This window comes from Vulpes lagopus, chromosome 8 (assembly GCF_018345385.1).
Source record: "Vulpes lagopus strain Blue_001 chromosome 8, ASM1834538v1, whole genome shotgun sequence".
NCBI classification, from domain to species: domain Eukaryota; kingdom Metazoa; phylum Chordata; class Mammalia; order Carnivora; family Canidae; genus Vulpes; species Vulpes lagopus.
Window position 1 is genome coordinate 43,161,027 of NC_054831.1, and position 21,096 is coordinate 43,182,122.

The window sequence follows — 21,096 nt, forward strand, 5'->3', positions numbered from 1 at the left end:
CCGCTCACCTTGACCTGGAGGAGGGCAAGGTAGCTAGAAAATTTGAAGAGGGGAGGCAGGGCTCACCATGCAAGAGAATCAAGAGATTATGGGGTCATGAAAGCAAAAAAAGGAGTTTCAAGAAGAAGCGTGTGGTTTCGCAGTATCCAATATACAGATATGCCATTTTTGTTAAGGACTAAGAAGTGCCCACTGGCTCACTGGGGGCTGTTGGTCACCTTAACAGGAGTGTGGCCACAGGAGACCGACTAGACTGGACTAACAGGGAAATGGGAAGAGGTTGCATGAAGGGCAACTGTGTTGAAACACTAGGCTGTGATTGAGAATTCAGGAAGATAAGAAGAAATTAGAAGGAAATGAGCAATATAAGGAAGGTTTTGTTTTATTGTTTGCTTTTCAGATGAGATGTATTAAATGCTTTTATAAAGACTGGAATGATCTCAGAAAGAAAAAGGTTGAGATACAAGAGGCTGAGGGAGTGAGGTCCCAAGGCAAGGAGCAGAGATGGGGTGAGAATAGGCATTCCCTCCAATCTAGTGGGGCAGGAAGGTGGTCTTAGGGATTTGGTGGCAGAAAAATGGGAGCGTTCATATGAGGCAAAGTCTCCCCAGAGAATGAGGTGGATGGAAGGAAGAGGGAAGGCTGCAGAGCCTGGGAGCACAGCCGCCCTGAGACAGCCTGGGGGCGTGGCCAGGCTCCACATACCTGCTGCCAGGCTTTTCTTTTCTGCTCAACCCCCACCCCATCGATCCCACGGGATTCCTGTAAGTATGTAAGAAGTGTATTTCTTGATTTTTATTTCCAATGCCAAATCACACCACCTCCTATAATTTCCCATACATCCTGAATATTTAGACCTGGCAGCAGTATATTTTGCTCTGGTAATTTTTCCTCACTGTTTTATTTCTAATTAATCCTGTGATCCTTCCCTCCGTGTTCTTTCTCTTTTTTATTACCCTTTGAGTTGCTTATGCCCTTTGGCTTTCTAATTTGAAAAGCACATGACTCTGTGCCTGTCTTTTCTAATTGGTTTTTTGTAACTACATGCCACACTTCAGTCTACTTTGCATTTCATTTTTACAAAACACGTTATGAAGTTGGAATCGTTCATGTAAGCCGGCTCGCATGCCGGTGGATGGTGTCTGTCTTTCTGTCTGTCTCTCTCCAGTCAGGCAATATTTGTGGCAATAACTAGAATGTCTGCTAGATCTTTCCTTTCTTTCTCTCTTCCCATCCTGTTATGTACCTGGTACTCACCAGTTCTTTGATGCTTTGGCTTCCTGGCTTTGTGTTACGTTGTTCCTGCTGCATGTTCTATGGTTGTACCCTCCAAATCCATGTCTCTTTGCTCCAGACACCCACAGTCTTTATGTTTCTTCCATTGACAGTCTGAAGCAGGGGAGCTCCCTTGGAGATACAAGTCCTCTTGTTTGGGATTCATAAGTCCATACCAAGTATCCTTAGAAATAAAGAAGGATGAGGAAGGAAACTAATATTTGGTGCTTTCCTTATGCTATCTTGTATTAATCCTTATGCTGCTGTTGGGGCTGCTAGTCCCAGTTTAAAGACCGATAAATGAATCCCAGAGAGACTTATTGAGAAATATTTCAGAACTAGGACTGAAACCATCCTTCTTCCCTGCCTAAAAGCTCAAAGTGGTTTCAGGTTATCACTGTGCATCATTTGGACACTCAAGAGGTGGACACCTCAGATTAGGGTGTGGGCCTTGACTTGCTTCAGGTATTGAACTATTTTTCATGTGAGGGTGGCTGTTTTGGCAATCAGGCCTCTCTAGTCCTTGAGTCCAGACGGAAGGCACATTCACCACTAGGTGGGGATGTAGCAGCACCACAAGTAGACACCAGGCAAATGAAAAGTAGACCTAATGAGAAGCCTTCTAGAGCTAGGGCATTCAAACTTTTTTTCTTCTTTCAATAATTTATTGAAGTGACATCCACATAACATAAAATTAACCATTTAAAGTGACATACAGCGGCATTTAATATGCTCACAATTTTGTACAACCACCACCTCTGCGGCATTTAATATGCTCACAATGTTGTACAACCACCACCTCTACTTCCAAGCCATTTCTCTCACTCCAAAGTAAAATCCTCAGCCGTTAACCAGGTTCATTCCATTCCCTTCTCTCTGTACCCCTGGCAACAGTCAATCTGCATTCTGTTGCTATGGATTTACTATCCTGGCTATTTCTTATACATCGAATCATACTATACTATATGCAGCCTTCTATGTCTGACTCCTTTCACTTAGCATGATGTTTTCAAGGTTTGTCCATGGAGCATGGATCAGTAAGTATTTCATTCCTTCCTCTGGCTGAATATTCCATTGTGGGGCTCTGCAATTTGTTTATTCATTCATCCATCAATGAACATTTGGGCTCTTTACACCTTTTGGCCACAATGAATAGTGCTTCTATGAACATGGATGCACATGTATTCATTTGAGACCTTGTTTTCAATTCCTTAGGGTATATGCCAAGAGTGGAATCGTGGGATCCTGTGGTAATTCTATGTTTAACTTTTTGAGAAACTGCCAAACTTTTCCATAGCAGCTGAACCATTTTACATCCCCACCACCAAAGTATAAGATTTTCAAACTTTTCTGAGCATGACTCACAATAAGAAGTACATGTTACATCAGAACCCAGCATTCACGGGGATCCCTGGGTGGCGCAGCGGTTTGGCGCCTGCCTTTGGCTCAGGGCGCGATCCTGGAGACCTGGGATCGAATCCCACATCGGGCTCCCGGTGCATGGAGCCTGCTTCTCCCTCTGCCTGTGTCTCTGCCTCTCTCTCTCTCTCTCTCTCTGTGACTCTCGTAAATAAATAATAATAATAAAAAATTAAAAAAAAAGAACCCAGCATTCACATATGTGTATATATTCATATAATACATATGTATGTATGAATATATCTTATATAAACAAAGTTATATGAAACCATACTCACCCCTGTTACTATATGATGCACTCTGAGGTGTTCCTTCCTGGTCTATTTTATTAGAAACATATGCTGATTTTGATACACCAAATGAGTTCCACACCTTAAAGCAAAGTGAAATCTTAAAAATCAAAGTAGCTGTGAAGATCAGAGTACCATTTTAAGTGTACATAATAATATAACCTATCTCCTTTCCATTTGGATAGTCAAAGAATTTAGGATATCATTCATCAACTTATCAATACATGTAAGTTTTGAGAAGGGGAGATTATTGAAACCATGAGGATGACATTTTACATATTCTCAAACATGGCCAATTTAGATCACACACAAATGCGAGTTGTATTGCATGCACTTGTTGGAGTGTGAGGAATGTATTTAGCTGAGGTTCTCTAGTCCAGCAACAAATTATTTGGTGAGTAGCTTCTGGGAAAAGCCTTGTGATACACGTTATCATTTATTGAACACCCCAATTGAGTAGAGTAAGCTACCAAAGAGCATCATAGTAGAGCAAAGGGTAGAAGAAGAGAAAGAAGTAGAATTAAGAGAAGGGACGGGGGAAGCATAAGAAGCTTCTCCAATATGTAGCAATTATTTATGACCATCTTCAAGAATCACCTGAAACTGAGCTCTCCTGGAAGGAGTCGTGTGTGGGAGGAATAGAGATAGGTGGTGAGAACACATGCTCTCAAGCAAATCCATGGGTAGGATTCCGGGTATCGAAGGACTAAGATGGGAAAAAATTACATTTTGCTTCTCATTAACCTCTAACTGAAATTTACTCTTTTCTTCAAGTACTAATATAGGCAACAAAAATAATATTAGCAATCTTTGACTTCACTACCAATTGAAATTACAGGGTTTTTTCATCACATTACAGTTGCTTTAGGTGGATTTCAATATTGTTTGTTTTCTTTTATTGAAAAATTATTATTGTTAGGCTTACCTCTAGGTTATGTTCTTTAATGTGTTATTAAAGAAATATGTCTCTATAATACCACAGTTTTATGGTTTTTAAAATAATTTGATAACTGTATTTCAAAATAACTGGTTTCCATTGTAATCTCATGCATTTATCTCATTCATATTCTGAGAAGAAGCCTGTTGGATTTGCCAGACAGCCAAGCTCCAAAGTAGTTAAGAACCTCCTAGAGGTTCCCATTAGCCACATGTGCCTATTGAGCCATGGAATGTGGCTGTCCAAATTGAAATGTGCTGTAAAACAATACATTAGATCTCAAATATTTAGTACCAAAAAAGTATTAAGTGTCCCACTAATTTTATACATATTACACATTGAAGTGATCATATTTGGGGTATATTAGGTTAAATAAAATATATTTAATTTTCACCTGCTTTAATTTTCACCTGTTTCACCTGTTTCTAATATGTACATTATAAATGTACATATTAGAAAATTTTAAATTGCATGTGTTGCTTGTGTTTTATTTCTATTGGACATGCCTGGCCTAGCATCAGATCTGAGTTCCAATCTTGGCTCTCTCATATAACCAGCAATTATCTTCATTATCATTGTTATCATTACTCTGCCATATCCTAGCTGTCAGATCCCCATAAATTTCAATGTCTTCATCTGTATGAGTAGATACAAAGGAGAGAGTATTACTATGTTCATTCCAGATTTAGCCTTCTTGCTAATACATTTCTTACTATCAGAAATGTCCTGAAATCTTATCCAAAAGTTCAAAAGAAGGTCCACATCCATGTCCCCTTTCCTTACTTTTCTGCTGGGTTGAGGGTTTTTAATGAACATAAAATTTAAATTATATTTGTGGAAGTAATATATAAAGATGAGGAAATAAGAATTTATAGACAGTAAATTTTAAAAAAATTATAAAGGATAGGAAAAAAAAACTCTCTTGAAGAGCAAAGAAGATGGAAAATAAATCTTGAGGTAGGGTGGAGTAGTATGCAGGACTACAGTTGCCACCCATCCTGTATTTATCCAGAGACCTAAGTGGCATTTGGATAAGGCACAAGCAAACCACCAGCACATTCCTGGAGTTTACAAATGGCCACGTAAATAGCAGGACAACCCTAGTACGTCCCTATTCCCAAAGCTAAAGTCCAGCAGGCTTCCACAATAGCTGGAAAGTGATGATGTATTTCTTTAAGAGGGAAGAGCTGAGAGGGGACCTCTTGTCCTTTTGGGTGATCCTTATACTTCTGGAGCCCCTGAGCAGCCTAATATGGGCACCTTGGGGATACAAAGCCCTTTTATCTACAGAATTTCCTTTTGAGATCATGAAATAACCTTCTGCAAATAGCAGATCATACAGTATCACCTAGACTCTATAAATGAGAAAGGAATAGCTTGAACTCAGGAGTGGATCACTGAGCCCAATACCTGGTATAATGAGGGCTGACATGAGCTTGGGTCTCTCCAAAACTAATCGGAATTATGACCCTCCACCTCTATTTCCCTGGGATGCTCAAAGTGACCTCACCTACCCTGACCATCTGCAAAGATCATTATTCTTTCTCTGGCTCCTTAGCTGAGCCATGCAATTGGAACTGCTCTCCCCACCAGCCTGTTAAACTGTTCCTTCTCATCATTCAGACAGTTTCTAGCAGCCCCACCCTCCTACACAAAGCCCTGCCTGTCTGGTCAAAATAGGGTGGTGATTTCTCCACCCTTTCTAAAAACATGCCTGGCAAGACTTTCTCTATCCTCCAGAATTTACTTGGGCCTTCAGAGTGACATTTTCTACCACGTTTTAACTGTGCTTGTGGGTGGAGAAGGTGATGTACATATTTTTCCACGTCACTGTTGCCGAGCTCCTCTAAAGGCAGGATCAGAGGGTCTGAACCACACAGCTTCATGAACAGATGGTCACTTTGAAGGTTTAATCAGTGATGCTCAGTGAGGTAGACATTCCTTTTTAAAACAGGAGGTGAGTGGGGAGATGGGAAACTAGGTAATGGGTATTAAGGAGGGCACGTGATGTGATGACCACTGGGTGTTATACGCACCTGATGAATTATAGAAAACTACATCTGAAACAAATGATGTACTGTTGGCTAATTGAATTTAAATTAAGAAATAATTTAAAAAACAGAGCTTTAGTTTTGAGGGAAGGGCTGTTATATGTATCTTTAATTCCATAGCTCAACTCTTCATCTCAATGACAATGAACTGGTTTTCAACTATGGTTTAGCCCTGGTTTCCAGGTCTTGGCCAGCTGTAGACTGTGCATCAGTTCTCCTCTACACCAAAGCACATTGGTACTGCCTTATTAACTTCACAGAAGACAACTCGATCATTTTCACATTGATTTATCTCTTTCTAATTCCCAATTACTCTTTGATCCCATGTCAGCTGCTCCTCCTAGTCAGCCAGTGTGTGCTTTATATGAGATCCTTTTGATACTAGCTTTATCAAAACAGAATTGAGAAGGTGAATCTGTTGCCAAAAAATTCGAGTAACATATGCCAAGGACTGATATCAAATAATTTATTACACAGTGTACTTTCCCTGAGCCGGAGTCCCTCCCAATAATATGGAAAATCAAAGGCTGTCCTGCCCTAGGAGATGAGGCCATCTGGTGATTAGAAGCAGCGTTCCTCATTTAGTAGAAAGTATCAGGGTCAGAATAAGGAGCAGGAGAAAGCGTTTCTTGACTCCCAGTCCATCAGACTTTGTGGGTTGGTAACTGCAAACATGTGATCATACCTAAAAGAAAGATTTAGTAAAAAAATATTTACTATGTGTAAAGTTTAAGTAGCAAGTGTATTAAAAAAAACTAATCAAAATTTCCAATTTTTCCCAATTTCATTGACCTTAAAGTTCTAGATTTCAAAACTATAAACATTAAATGGTACCTTTGAGGAAAAGTTGATCTGCCTCTTATGACTTAAAACCAAATATTTACTTCTGTGTATGAAATTGGGAACATTAGTGGGAATATTTGTTCTTACCCTAAAATTAGATACTTAATTTTTAAAAAATATTTATTTATTTATTTATTTATTTATTTATTTATTTATGAGAGAGAGAGAGGCAGAGACATAGGCAGAGGGAGAAACAGGCTCCCTGCAAGGAGCCCGATGTAGGACTCGATCCCCAGATCCCGGGATCAAAACCAGAGCCGAAGGTAGACATTCAGAGTCCCTAGGTACTTAATTTTTAATCACTTAATAATGGAATGTCTTGCCATAGCCAAAACATTTAAATGCAACTACAAGAATGTATCTTTTTTTGATTGTTAAATTATCATTTTTATAGGGAAAAACTATTTTCTTTTTTTTTAAAGATTTTTTTTTTTTAAATGTATGAGGGACACATAGAGAAAGAGGCAGAGACACAGGCAGAGGGAGAAGCAGGTTCCATGCAGGGAGCCCGATGTGGGACTCGATCCCGGGACTGTAGGATCATGAGCCCAAGGCAGACGCCCAACCGCTGAGCCACCCAAGTGTCCCAAAAAACTATTTTCTTAATTAGCAACCAGTGTTTCAGAAAAGTGGTGATTAACAGGATTGTTTTTTATCCTAAGTATTATCAATCTGTGCATTTTTGGTAAATAATTATGTGCAAAGCAAATGCCATATTTTTACTTCTTCAGAAAGGACTTAATATTTTATAATCATGAATTAATTGTTGGCTCCTACTGCAGTTATTGATATTGGGCCTTTTTGTATCCAGTGTAAATAATTTCTCTGGTTGCTGGTGGCATTTGAAAACAGGGTAATAAAGTTTTCAGCACTGTTGTGTGCTTTCACAATAAAAGGCTGTGGAAGAAACCCGTATTCTCTCTTTACATACAGCCTAAATACAGTATTAAGTACTACTTGTGCCTTGTGCCAAGATTGAGATCAAATCTTTATATTTGTATGTATGAAATATGTATGAACCACATCTCCTGGTTTGGCTCTAGGTTAATATCCAAATATGCAGGCCCTACCTCGAGAAGTCAATAAGAAATGTAAATCACGTAAATATAGAGCCTATAGTAAGCTCATCAGAACCTCCTTTCACCTTTACCCTAGGCACCAAAAGTTAGAAACCTTAAAATATTAAATAAATGTGCACAAGTTTAGGCTTTCTTTACTTTCACAAACCTTCAGTCTTACCCTGGCAGCCAGCAGGGGGTGCTGGAGATGGGAGCCCTCTGATGAACAGTCTCTGTCCCCCTCTGACTTTGGAGTTAAGGAAGCATTTTGTGCTGGGTATTCTGGGTTCATTGCTAGCTCTGATTTGCCACTCCACAGTTGTCACCTGGCTTTGTGCTCATTTAATCCTCATAACGGAACCCATGAGATAAACATTATTTTACAGATAAAATAAGATTAGGAGATGTTCAGTGGCCAAGCAACATAACTTCTACATGGGAGAGCAGGGCTTTGGTTCTGTCATACTATATTGTGACCCTTCTAATCAATATCTGTGGAACATTTGCTCTTGAAGTAAAAGTTCAAGAGCAAATATTGGGAACATTAAAGTGTTGGGAAAGAGGCCCAATTTTCGTTTCACCAGTTATGATAATGCTTGGAGTAGACACCTGAGTTAACAGACACCCTAGTCCCAATTCATTGTAACGATGTATCAATGCCACTTTTTGAGACGTGCCTTGCAGGAGCCAGCAGATGACCCTTTGCTGGTGTTTGTCCATACAGGTCCTCTGAAATACAGCCTAGCAGTATTTCAACATTCAAGTGCTCAATTTATGTTAATTCCCGTACCCTGTGATAAACTTGTAACACACCCTAGGTGACTATGGGCTTATGGAGGGGGCCTTCCTTGTGCGGAGAGGCAAGGAGGATGGACTTCAAGCTTGACCCTGCTCCTCACTGCCATATCTCACTGGCATCTAATACCTTTTACTACTTAAATCCTTCTAGGGCTTCCCATTAGTTAGACTGACATTGGATTCCTTTGTCATGGCTCACAGTTCCTTATAAAACTCCTTTGCAAAGGAGGTGAGGGGGGAAGAAAAATGGATTCTGCTGCTAATTTTTAATGAAAACAATTTTAAGAGATAAGATTTTCCTTGTTTGCGTCTGAATGTGCAACAACAAGCCATGCTTTAATGAAGTCTGGGGCATTCAGAAAATTTAAATGTATTTCAGTTCCTTTGAAAAAAATTATTTGTACTGAATAGTAATGGAGTAAGCGTTTTCAAAATTTGCAGGATCTATTTTTGTGAAGATTTGCGTGTGTGGGTTGGATTTTTTAAGGGAATGATTATTGAGTTTTCTGTTTACGAAATGAACATTATGTGGCATCACTTCGTATTTTTTTCTCTGCTGGTTTTTAGCACAAGATAGATCAACCCAAATGATACATATAAAATATATCAAAAAGGTTTTTGATTCATCTTGATACTTTATCTCTAAAGGACCTCATCCTGCATGAAGAGAAACAAAGCTCTTTCTCCATAATTGTCATCATTGAACTCAGGTGATGCTTAATTTGACTTGGAACCATTCTTATTCAGCAACAATACATAATTATAGGAATAGAATATATTTAATGCTTTTTTTAGAATTTTAAACTGAGCAAAAATTGATAAAGCAGTTTTTCTTACAAAGTGATTTTCCTTTGTTTCCTCAGGATGCTAGGAAAACATTTCTCTTCTGCCTAATACATTCTATGCATGAATGTACATGTCACTCTGACAATAATTACACATGTGGGCCCACGTGCAGCCATCCACAGGGAAAGGGGGCGGATTCCAACCCTAACCCAATCAACTCAATCAGACTCTTTAAAACCATTATGAGATGGCTCTTGATATTGGCAAGCATCCAAATTGTTTGCCTAGCTTTGTTGTCACATTTTTTTTTTGAACACCACACGTTTTAGTCTCAAAAAAAATTGTCAGATATGCTAGGAAAGAAAAATTAAATATAAATTAAAAACTAAACTGATTTCACTTCTGTTGTACATTTTTTTCCCCACAGGCAACAGATAGCACTAGGCATGCATGACACGTCTGTTCATTTAGTGGCTCACTCTGTGTTTTTTTTTGCATAAGAACTTAGTGTGTGCTAGGGACTGTGACAGATACACAACTGAGAAACACATGGCTCTTCTGAAGAGAGAGTATAGAGTAGGAATTCATGCAGGATGGCTAAAAGCCACAGACTGTGATGTACAATCCATGCACCTTTTACCACCTTCATCCCACTGTACTAAGCAAGCTAAGACACAGGTTGGCCTCTGCCTTCTTGGAATACTGTTTTCTTAGTTCCTACTGCACCACCCAGGCTACCACCAGTCCATTCACTATATGGATCACGATTAGGTGCCCTTTCCTGAGTATTGGGCAGATGGTGTAGCACACACCAGGGTGGACACAGCCCATTTTCACCCCCTTACAACTTAGAGAGTAGAGTTCAGGCCAGCTTGCCACTCTCACTCACCCTGGGTCTGGCGTCCTTCTAAAGACCACAACCTGTACGACAAATCAAAATAATGTGAAAAATAACAGCCTTCTTGTCTAGATTACTTTGGGGTGGGGCAAGGCCCCAGGGAACACTTTCTTCTCCAGGCTGGAGCCCAGCAGGAAGGCAGTAAGCAGTCCTGGAGAGCCAATGAGGCCCAAAGCACTACTATTATGTAGTGATAACAAGGGTCTTAGCATCTCTTCCTGAATTTTGGATAAGAAGGTTGATAACCCTGATTCTTGCCTTGCTTATGATAATAAATAAATAACTCACTCACTCACTCCAGTTCTAAAATTTACTAGACCTAAATTTTGCCAGCTCTATGACCTTAACCTTATTCTGTGCCTCTTTAAGCCTCCATTTTCTCATCTGTGAAATGGGACTCTTAGTAATACTTCATAGGTTGGGTGTAAGGTTTAAATATGATAAGATAGGTATTTTCAAACATAGTATTAATGTTGAATAAATATAGGTGATGTTATTATCATGTCTCAGGTCACTTTCTGACTTTTTTTTCCCACTCTTGGATACCACTTCCTGAGGACCTTTCAGCTTCCCTGTATTACTGCTACTTTTCTCTGAGCCTCCAACAACTATGCCTAATCCCTTGCTTAAAGATCCATTATATGGTTGCCTAAGATTATTAAGGAAAGGTTCCTCGTTCCTCTTAAATGACATCTGAAGTCTCATAACAAGCAAGAAACAAATTCAAATTTTATTTTGTATTTTAGGTCCCTCTGTTCAGGTGCCTGTTCTGACTACATTTTTTTTTTTTTATAAGTGTCCCCACCCCCGCCAGAGAGGAGACAAAAAGATAAATGTTTTATCCCAGCTTGCAGCAGGTGTCATTCTATTTGATTTGTAGGCCTTTCAACAAAACAAAAGGCCTTTTCTGTTCTTTTACAATATATGCTCTCTTTAAAGGTACTCAAATGAGGAGGAAAAAAAAAAAGCACACATGATCAAGATTTCTGATTCTAACGGTCAGAAACTGGGCTCTTAGTTACTGATTCCCTCTTCACAGGGAAAATGAGACGCCATTAAAAACATTCTTTTCTCAATAGCATTTAAAATTTTATAATCATTTCCTCTTGAAGTATATGTGAGTGGCATTCTCAGACAATTAATATGTTTATAGTAGGATTGAAAACTTTGAAAAGCCAGTTAAGATCTCTTTTATAAGGTGGACCAAGATAATCCTTGTATGCTTGAGTAATGATATATAATAGCATGCTTGCTTATTGCAGCTGTTTGAAATGTCTCCAACTTGCTAGCCCCAAATTGTTTCTATTGGTGTCCAAAAATGATATGGATATGACCTTCCAGGTCATACCAGTGGTACAACCATGTGTATAACTTCCAAAGTTCGATTCTGGTGTCACTAAGGGTTCATCAGAAATATCAATATAGCTAAAGCTTAATTGTTTCCTATATGCAAGCCACTATGCCGAGCACTTTATTCATAATGTCATCTAATCTTTCCAACAACTGAAGTCGGCACCATCATTATCCCCCTTTTCCAGGTGAGAAAACTGAGACTTAGTGAGATTAATAGCTTGCCCCAGGTCTCCTAGCTAGTAAGGTCTGGAGCCAGGTAGGAATCTGGGGCCTGTCTAGAGAGACTTTGTGCTCATTAACTCCAGGGCACGATGCAACCTCCCCATTCATTCATTACCATGGGGAGGCCTCAGAAAGTTGGGTATGGATGTTAGTTTTTGGTTTTGGATGTGATTATTGTTTTGAGGTAAAACCTTCGGGTGCTGTTTTACTTGGAATCCATACATTCAAAGTACAGGTGACAAAACATAATTAGCTTATCAACTCTAACATGTGTGAAAATGAAAAGGAAGTCCATCTGATAAGAGACTTCACTGGAATGAAGCACTACTATGAGTAGAGCTGGAAACCTTAGTGGCTGAGGGCTTGGCTTTTGTGTAAGTGTAGGAGCTTGAAAAGCTTATATTGATGGTGCCTTGGGGCATTTCAGGACATGGTACTAGTTCTCTTCAGTGCTCAATTTTAAAAATTCTTCATCTTAAAGTTATATTGTACTCTTCCCATGTCTTAAAAGCACTGTTAGTCTAAAAAGTCCTATTTGTGTGTTGACTGGAACGGAGTTGCCCAACATTTTTTATGTTCAATAATTATTAATATGGCTTTATTCATTGCCTTGGAAAATATTAATCAGAAATGTGCTGGAAAGGGAGAACTATTCTGTGGTGCATGAGACGGCTGGCCAAATCCCATCTACCCAAAGGCAGCCTGTCAGAATTAAAATGCATTTATTTAATCCCCTGGCCAGGCTACACGATAACACAAAATGAAGCTAACCGAAATCAGGACACCTGATAGCAAGATTTCATGAACTAAAAAAGCCATTGTACAGCAAGGAATCTAATGCCTTTGCTTCTTATCCTTCTAATACAAATAAATAAGCTTCGCTGGCCTGGACGATTCTTAGAAATGATAGGTTTGAGAAACAGATCTGTCGTGGAGCCTGACATTCGGTAAACAAGCGGACTGAGCGTCCATCCCTTTCAGACACACAGGTTACTGGTGGGGTGCCTCAAAACGACAAGCCTTTCTAGGAGGGAGAAGCACAGAGTGCAAGGGAAAGAAAAAGCCTAGCTTTCCTACTGCAACGAGGCTGACAGATGGGGCTTTTAAAAAACGTCACTGCAACCAGATCCAGGGGTGCAGCTTTGCTTGCTGCAGCGCCATGCAGTTGTGTGTATTTCAGGGACAGACACAAGGGGAAGTAGCAGGCAGTGCTCACGCGCGGGCTGCTCCCTGGAAGCATTTCTGGAGAGAGAGGAGCCACAGAAGCTGGGAAATTCCTCCTCCTCCTCCGGCTGAGTCCGGGGCTGAGTGGTGGCTCAGGTCGAGACCGTGGGCAGGGGCAGGGGGCGGCGCTCCCAGCCCATCCCTCAGCCCAGCGGAGAGCTGTGTGGGCTGAGCTGTCTGCACCGTGTCAGGGAGGCCAGCCAGGAAACCCGCCCTCCCGAGGGAAAACGGATCACAGTTCAGGTGGGGACTCCCTCGGTAGCGTACCTGGCTGGAGCAGAGCATGTGGGCGGCCGGCGGCAGGCGGCTCCGGTTATGGCAGCCCAGAAATGAAAGCAGCGGCCGCCGCCGCCTCTGAGGGCTGCAGGCAGATCAGCACCCAGCAAATAAGAAGCAAGTCCTGGACCCCGAGGAGGAGGAGGAGGAGGAGGAGGAGGTGGTGGTGGTGGTGGTGGTGGAGGAGGAGGAGGAGGAGCGGCCGAGCATCTCTCCCCTGCTCCTCGGTGTCCTTTAAATGAGGACTCCCCGCCCGAGCGGAGGTAGACCTGCAGCAGAGCCTGCCTTTCCGCGCTGACCCCCGCTTACATCACTGACCTGTGACAGGCACATCTCCACGCCCGGTACCTGCTCGCCAGCGGCTCCCAGTACAGTCCCGGGAGCCTCTTTGTACACCGCCGACATGGCCAGCCAGCAGGATTCCGGCTTCTTTGAGATCAGTATCAAATATTTACTGAAATCCTGGAGTAATAGTGAGTAATAGAAAATAACCTTTTTTGTTTGTTTGCTGGGTGTTGCGTAAGGTTCGAGAAATAAAATCTCAACTGGAGGCATAAGCTGGTGAGCAGGGAAGTTTTTTTGGTTCGGTCTGCTATGAAAATCAAAATGTCAGAGACTGACCTAGCTTTCCTTAAGTGCAAAGGCTGCAGTGGAATCACAGTAGATTTCGTTTGATTAAATTTTCAAGTGAGATGGCCCTTCAGACTCTGGCAGGGCTCAGGATGGGGCATTCTAGGCTGCACTTTCTGCCTTAATGTTTATTTGATAAGGGTTTATCTAAGTATTTTGTGAAGTGTGGTTTAATCGAAGGGGTGTGGCAGGGTTTCAGAGTAGTTCATAATTGTTTTATTAGGGTATTGTCTGCAGAAAAAAAGTACTTTATAGTCCAAAACCTGGAGTCATCTCTTTTGTATATTGAGGCATTTGCAGGATTTTTTTTTAAATCTCTCCCTTGTCCATGTGGATGATGTTCAGAATGCTATGTAATATTTGGATTTATGAATATCCTGATGTGTTATAGTCCAAACTAACAACAAGCTTTGCTGAAATACAAACAAGGTTCTGACCCGGATCATTTATTAGGATATCAGAATGTTATGGCTTCTGAAGTTCTATTACTGACCTACTTAAAGATTTTAGCAATAACATATTTCAAAAGGACAGCCTCTAAGGCATCATGGAGCTGGAATCAAATTAAAATGAGGCCTTCAGGTGATCAGTGATGTCTGTGTTTTCTGAATAGTTCAAAAACAAAGTCTTCTCTATTTCTCCATCAGCCTTTGTGCTTGCTCTGGATAAAGACCCGCAGGTATTACAGATCCTTAATTGTTTGAAATTTTAAAAAATCTTCCAAGAAAAATTCTGATGCTGTATTACATGCATGCTAATTAACCGACCTGTGCTCAAAGAGCTGACAATTAATTATCCCCTACCCAGATGACCTGTGGCCAAGATTGTTCTTATGTAAACAGAACCTGGACAGGAGAACCTGTGCCATAATTGCTTTAAGAAAAGAGCCAGAGTACCTTCAGCCTTAAGGTATTCAGGGATATGTATCTCTAAATGATATCCAAAGAAACCATTTTTTCCCCAGGTAATTTTGCACCACTGTATACATGATGAGGCTTGTCTGAAGCTGTTTTTCTACAAGTGGGAAGCCATTTGGGAGTCATACTGTCACCCGAGTAGCATTCCTTTATTTGTTGTAGTCGTAATTCATTTATCTTGGATCCATTATTTGTATAATACTTCACACTCAAGGATGAATCTTCCTTTGTTTATCCATTCTTTGATAAATGAAAGGGATCTGACACCCAGAGTTCTTAATGGAGCAGTTTTCCAATAACTGGAAGGACTTACTGTGAGTTTGACAATAGTATATGGTTTTGAATCCTCATTTTTAGTACACCAAGGCCAGATGATTTCCTATCAATTTTTGTCATTGTCTCATTAGAGAGAAAATTATGTGTGACAATACTGAGGCCAGTGGGATTTCTTTTAAAATCTTTCTCCCCTTGTCAATTTTTAAATTACTCTAGACAAAGTGTGCATTCTCTCCACCTTTCCTAACGCACCCCCACCCCTACACACACACACACACACACACACACAGAGGCACTCTCACTTTCTCACATCAGGAAATGGTTCAAAATGACTGTTCGTATCTACTTTGAGAGTATCCGGGACACAATTTTGATTTCTTTCAATTCATTCAGCAGATATTTCTTCAACATCTACTATGTCAGGCTGTGAGGCTACAAAGGGGAATAAGACACCATACCTGCCCTCTCTCTTCATTTCTTCATTACAGGAGAGTGAACTTGGTGATTCTATTTAGCGTTCCTTTGGAAGTCAGAATGCTTTTCAGTCCTTTCTGGAAAGAGGAAGAGGAAATATACTTTATGCTTCATGTTCTTTAAGCTTATTGCAACACTAACTTGTTTATAACCTAGCTTAGCTCTCGGTTTTACATATTGTCAGTAGCAAAGAGAGAAAGGAGTTTGTCTGTGTGTAGAAAACAGTAGCCTCGGGGCTTTGACCTACTCAGTGTAACCTGGCTGAGAGGCTGCATCATGGAGCCAGCAGCCCATCGGCCAGCATCATAGGTTTGAGAGGCCAGGATGCCTGCCCACATACCTGAGTAGAGAACTGGGCTCCTAATTATATAGTGGCGCTTATTTATAAAAGTACGACGATTAAAAAGCAATAAAACAAACTGTGTAACTATGGCTGACTGCTTAACAAGGTGGTAGTAAGAGGAGAGAGGATTCCAAGAGCATGCCCGTTAAGATTTCCATTCATTTTTTTTAAAGGGCACATTGTGGAGGAAATGTAATTTCGTGTATATCTGTCTCCTCTGAAGAATTAACAAGTCAATTAAATCAGTCATTGCCTGGTGAGATGTGTTAGCTTTTTATTCACTGTTCCTTTTGACAGTCTTCTTCATTGACATGCCCACTCTGTCAGGCTGCCCTTTCATTTTAATGGAGTTGGGAATTAAAATGGCCTTGATGTCTGGAAATAAAATGTCCTTTGTAGACCTAGCTGGGGGAGGCTTTCCTTAGTCCCTGGGACCCCCCCTTAAGTCCTGTGCTCCTTCCCCAGTCATATCTAGACTTTCCCACAGCCATTTAGTGATTCTCACAGCTGCTCCCTTTGGGGGTCACAGCCATAGCTTCCACAGGCCTTTCTCAGATTAACCTGGAATGCTCTGGTGGTCTCCCTGGAGCGTCAAGGTCCCCCTGATGCAGAGGGGGCCTCTGAAGAGGCTTCTGCCAGCATTTCAAAGTCCATACCACTTCTCCCTCTTGCCCCTGAGTCTGTGACTACCATTCAAGACCCTCTTGGGACTCCTCATTGGGCCTCTCTCTCTGTTCTTCTGCTCCAGCCAGATGTATTTATTTATTTGTTTGTTTATTTATTTATTTATTTATCCAGCCAGATTTAATCGGCTCATCCCTCTTGTGCATTTTACCAACATATGCCCTACTCTGTGCCTATACACACGCCAGCCCCCTGATCTGGCATGCTAGAATACACAAGTTGCAGGACCAGATAGTCTTGGTTCAGGTCTCTATCTCCTGCACTTGTGTTGGCCTTTGACAATTAGTTAACTTCTCTCTGCTTCATTTTTCTCCTCAGTAAAATGGAAGCAAAAATAACAGATACTTCACAGAAGTAAATGGGGTATTTAAGAATTAAAGCACTTAGAATAATACCTAGCACATCATAAACATTCAATAAATGTTAAAATAATATGAATGTATTCCAAGACTCCCCTCACTTCTCAACCCACTTAAAATCAGGGTCAGGCCCCTTTTCTTTCTAGTATTGACATTATTTGTGGATTATTCTATGAGTAGTCAACACTTGCTACACCCCTAGAGAAGGGGAACTGTGTGAATATGCCAGAAATTGTTGCTTACTTTGAGCCATTTCTTTTCTAGATTTGTTACCATTATTTCCTTTTCTACTTCAGCTATTATTAGAATATTCCTACCTTCCCTAAGTAAATACCTGGGGCAGCACAGGAGATGTCCTGGCAATGTCCTCAGTGGCAGGAAGTCCTCTTGGCCTTTCAGATTTGCTACAAAGTTTGGAGCAGATAGTTCCAAGCTACTTCAGAGGAAAGAAAGGTGTGCTTTTTATTGATGTATAGAGCTAGTGTAGGGGCTCTCCCAACCATCTGAAACCTCTCACTGGCATTCCTTGGCCCTGGTGTCCAAACGAACACAGGGCCCTGTGAACACAGGTATATTCCAAACATACTCAACATCTTGATCTTTCCAGTGCAGTTTGTCTTTCTTACATTTATCAATTCTTGCTACTCCAGAGAGGGGAACTTTTGAATGCTTGTTAACTCTTTCAGGTAACAAGAATTCCATTGACAAATAAACTGGTCTGGGAAGCTGAGTAAGCCCTTTGCCTGTCCTGGAAGGGCTGCTGTGCACTGTGAAATGTCCAATGTTGCTATCAAGAAACATCAGTTGGGAGAATTGGATGTGGCATTTTTCAGATATATCATAGTGGGCTAAGTTATGGTGATGAAGGACAATATTTCTGTCCAATGTAGAAATGCTGGTTAGTGTCAGGTTAGCCCTGGAGCAGAGAAAGATCAAATGCACATGGGGATGGGAAACACCATTGACTGAGTACAGGGCAGCACTTACTGATCCCTGTTAATGTGGTCAGTGTAGCTCAAAGACCCTACAAGAAAAGCTTAAGAGAAACCTAAAAAAAAAAAGGAAAAAGAAACCTCAAGGTGTTAGTTTTAAGTTCTTTGCGGAGCTGATTTGAAGAAGTGGAAAACTGAAGTTAACCAAGTTACCTGAACCAGCAGAGCAGTACTGCTGGAGTGCAAGCATGCTTCCCTTTGAGCTCTGAAACAGTAGGAAGCACCCAGGGCCAAGCAGGCACTCTGGGGAGAATTACTCACATTCCTGTCACTCACGTGTCTGCCTGTGTGTGCGCTTGCTCAGGTCGTGGTCACTGCTGCTACAGTAGCTTAAAGTCCTAATGAGAAATAAAACCCCAAATCAACATCTACTCCAAGTAGAAGGAGCCTGTTCCTGGGTTTGTGATGAAGATACATAACAAGCGGGATTTTTGCTTGTTTGTTTTGTGTGTTGTTTTTTTGTCATTGTTAAAATGCTTGAACAATTTTAGAATAACAGAAACTGTCACATTGACTGGGGGCCCACTCTCTGTCAAATGTTATGCTTGGTAATTTATATGTAGGGCAACCACATCATTATTTGTGCAAACTGGACACTTTGGAGAGTGAAAGTTAATAATTATACTGGGACTGCCACAGGTGAAGGAGGCCATATGACCATTGTGTTTATTATCTTCACTCTTTCCAATAACCCTGAAAGTTTATGTTATTATCCACACTTTACAGATGAAAAAAAAAATGAGTTGAGAAAGTGATTTGCTAAAAGTCAGGATGCTAGTAACTACCATAAATCTTTCCCCCAATCCACTTGATAATCACATTTTTAAAAATTATCCATAGGATGATCAAAAGGATCAAGAACATTGAAGATCTTAGTATTTTATAGATAGTTGCATTCTTCTTGGCCGGTGACACTGCCGACCCTTAGCCCACTTCCTCCCTGTGCACCCCTGAGGCTTGGGTGTGTGTGAGTGTTTCTCTCTCTCTCTCCTCCCACCTTCTATTAAAAGTCCTGTTGAAAGGTAAAGACCCTGGACTAAAATCATTATATGTTCATTTGAATCTGATCTGAAACCTCACAAAATATACCTACTTGATGACATCTGGGTATCTCAGACCTCAGAAGCTCAACTTGGGGGGGAATTAAGCCTTATCATCCTAAACCAGGAACACAAAGAGGAAGCTAGTTTATTCATAATCTTCCTCCCTCCACCCACTTCCCCCAAGAACCAGTGCTGAAGAGCACCATCTCCTTAGCACAGGCCTGTTTGAAAAACCTAAATATTGACGTCTTCACCGTTACTATTACAAATAATAAAGTTTGTTCACTATGGTCGTTTGATTGAACATAACAACACACACATAAAAGATCATAGTAAAAAGCTACATTTGTTAGGAGTGTTTCATGTTGATTTTTCCCTCCTTTTATAACTACATATAAATATATAATTTAAATGGATTTGGTAAAAAGGTGCTAATAAGCTTTACCTCTTTTAGAATGGTCATTTACTTACTATGCTGAGGTTTCTCTGATATGTTGTATCTGTTTAGGAAACAGTGGCAAATTCCTCATCATCTTTGGCAGTGAGGACACGGAGAATATCTCCAGGACTGATGGAAATCTGTAATTCAGTTATCTCAGTTCACCTGATAGCACCAATTTGGGCCACCACAAAACCTTCTACAAGGCTGGCAGCACAAAATGATTTGACTTCAACTTCTTTGCCTACTTTTGCATGCTGCTTGGTGAAGGTGCCAACAAGAACTGAAATAGGCAGACTTGCAAACAGTGGTAGGCAAGGAGAGATGACCTGGACACTTTTTTTTTTTTTTTAACCTGGATACTTTTACAATCTAGGAACAGCCCAGAATATTTGAAAAAGTTGCCAGCATTCAGATGTTTCAACTAAACATTCAGATGATATAACATGAAATATTCCCTTTATTTAAAAGACCTCTGTTTCAAAACATTTTAATACCTATGACTCTTTAGTTCACTTCTGGATACAGTTCAAGGGATTGAATGGGTTATATATGTCTTGACCATCTTATTAGTAATTTCTATATTTCTAAGCTTCATGTGGTAGTCAACATGATAGGGCTTGGATGTGAGTTTGGGCTGAGAAATGACATTTTCCTGAGTTGGGACTGTTCTATGGATTGTCAGCCCCATACACAAGCCTCTTGTGCATGTTCTTTGCTGGTACTGAATCTTAAATTTATTTAGTGCCTTGTGGTTTGCCCAGCACCTTTAAAAACATTACCTCATTTGATGAATGAGATGCATTGATTATGAATAAACTACCTTCCTCTTAAATGTCCCTGGTTTGGGATGATAAGGCTTAATTCCCCCCAAATTGAGCTTCTGAGATCTGAGATACCCAGATGGCATCAAGTAGGTATATTTTGTGAGGTTTCAAATCAGATTCAAATGAACAAATAATGATTTCAGTTCAGGGTCTTTACCTTTGAATACGACCTTAAAAAAAAAAAAGCAATATATATTGGCATCTGTTACTTAAAATACACAGAGGGAGTCTGTTTACAAAACATACATATTATGATTTTCTGGATTTACTTGTACCCTACCATTTCTTAGTCATCTTTTTTAAGCACTCAGACAGGCCTAATTTTCTACTGTGTGATACCTTCTGAGAATCAGCCCCTGTTTGCACACAATCCAGTGCAGAAGATTTAGCAAGCAACGATTCCTGGAAAGGTGAATGGCATTTGTGAGTAAGAAAGTGCACAGCTTTATCTCATCTTTTTTCTTACTAATCTCTGTCATTTGATGAATTCCTTTCATCATATTCATTTAAATATCTCTCCACTGTAGAACTGTTGGCTACACAAGTAAAAAAATGTTCTCTTCTTTGAGTTGAAAAGTATCTCTCAGGCTTGAAGGAGCAATAGAAATAGCTTTTTCCATAAGAACATCTTTACTTTTCGATACTGGGTTATATTCAAAAACTTACTATCTTAGCATCAGCT

General features: G+C 40.4%; 2 protein-coding genes across 11 annotated transcripts in view; one reads left to right on the forward strand and one right to left on the reverse strand.

The window, feature by feature from the left end:
• Window positions 1–21,096, forward strand: part of FRY (FRY microtubule binding protein) — a 434,668-nt gene that overhangs the window by 162,032 nt on the left and 251,540 nt on the right. For 2 of the 10 annotated variants that reach the window (XM_041766009.1, XM_041766012.1), the window contains exon 1: window positions 13,758–13,903. The exons of 2 other annotated variants lie outside the window; for them this stretch is intronic. In XM_041766009.1, coding sequence (XP_041621943.1) covers window positions 13,834–13,903 — 70 coding nt within the window. In that variant the 5' untranslated portion in view covers window positions 13,758–13,833. Of the gene's footprint in view, window positions 1–743; window positions 765–12,933; window positions 13,398–13,744; window positions 13,904–21,096 lie in introns of those variants that run through there. 6 more of the 10 variants (XM_041766017.1, XM_041766016.1, XM_041766018.1 and 3 more) reach the window with 6 other exon arrangements.
• On the reverse strand, window positions 6,422–13,835 carry LOC121497702 (chitin-binding lectin 1-like). The gene is made up of 3 exons (XM_041767446.1): window positions 13,787–13,835; window positions 13,422–13,734; window positions 6,422–6,657 (listed from the first exon to the last, which is right to left on the reverse strand). Exons 1-3 carry the CDS (start codon window positions 13,833–13,835, stop codon window positions 6,573–6,575), a joined length of 447 nt encoding a protein of 148 aa, XP_041623380.1. The 3' UTR covers window positions 6,422–6,572.

Bases quoted from the DNA above. Each gene is read 5' to 3' on its own strand.
- LOC121497702 (XM_041767446.1), bottom strand. From the start codon at position 13,835: ATGTCGGCGGTGTACAAAGAGGCTCCCGGGACTGTACTGGGAGCCGCT. The intron at 13,735-13,786 runs GCGAGCAGGTAC...CAGTGATGTAAG, and splicing joins GACTGTACTGGGAGCCGCTG to CGGGGGTCAGCGCGGAAAGG. The intron at 6,658-13,421 runs GTACGCTACCGA...TCTTTCTTTTAG, and splicing joins ACATGCTCTGCTCCAGCCAG to GTATGATCACATGTTTGCAG.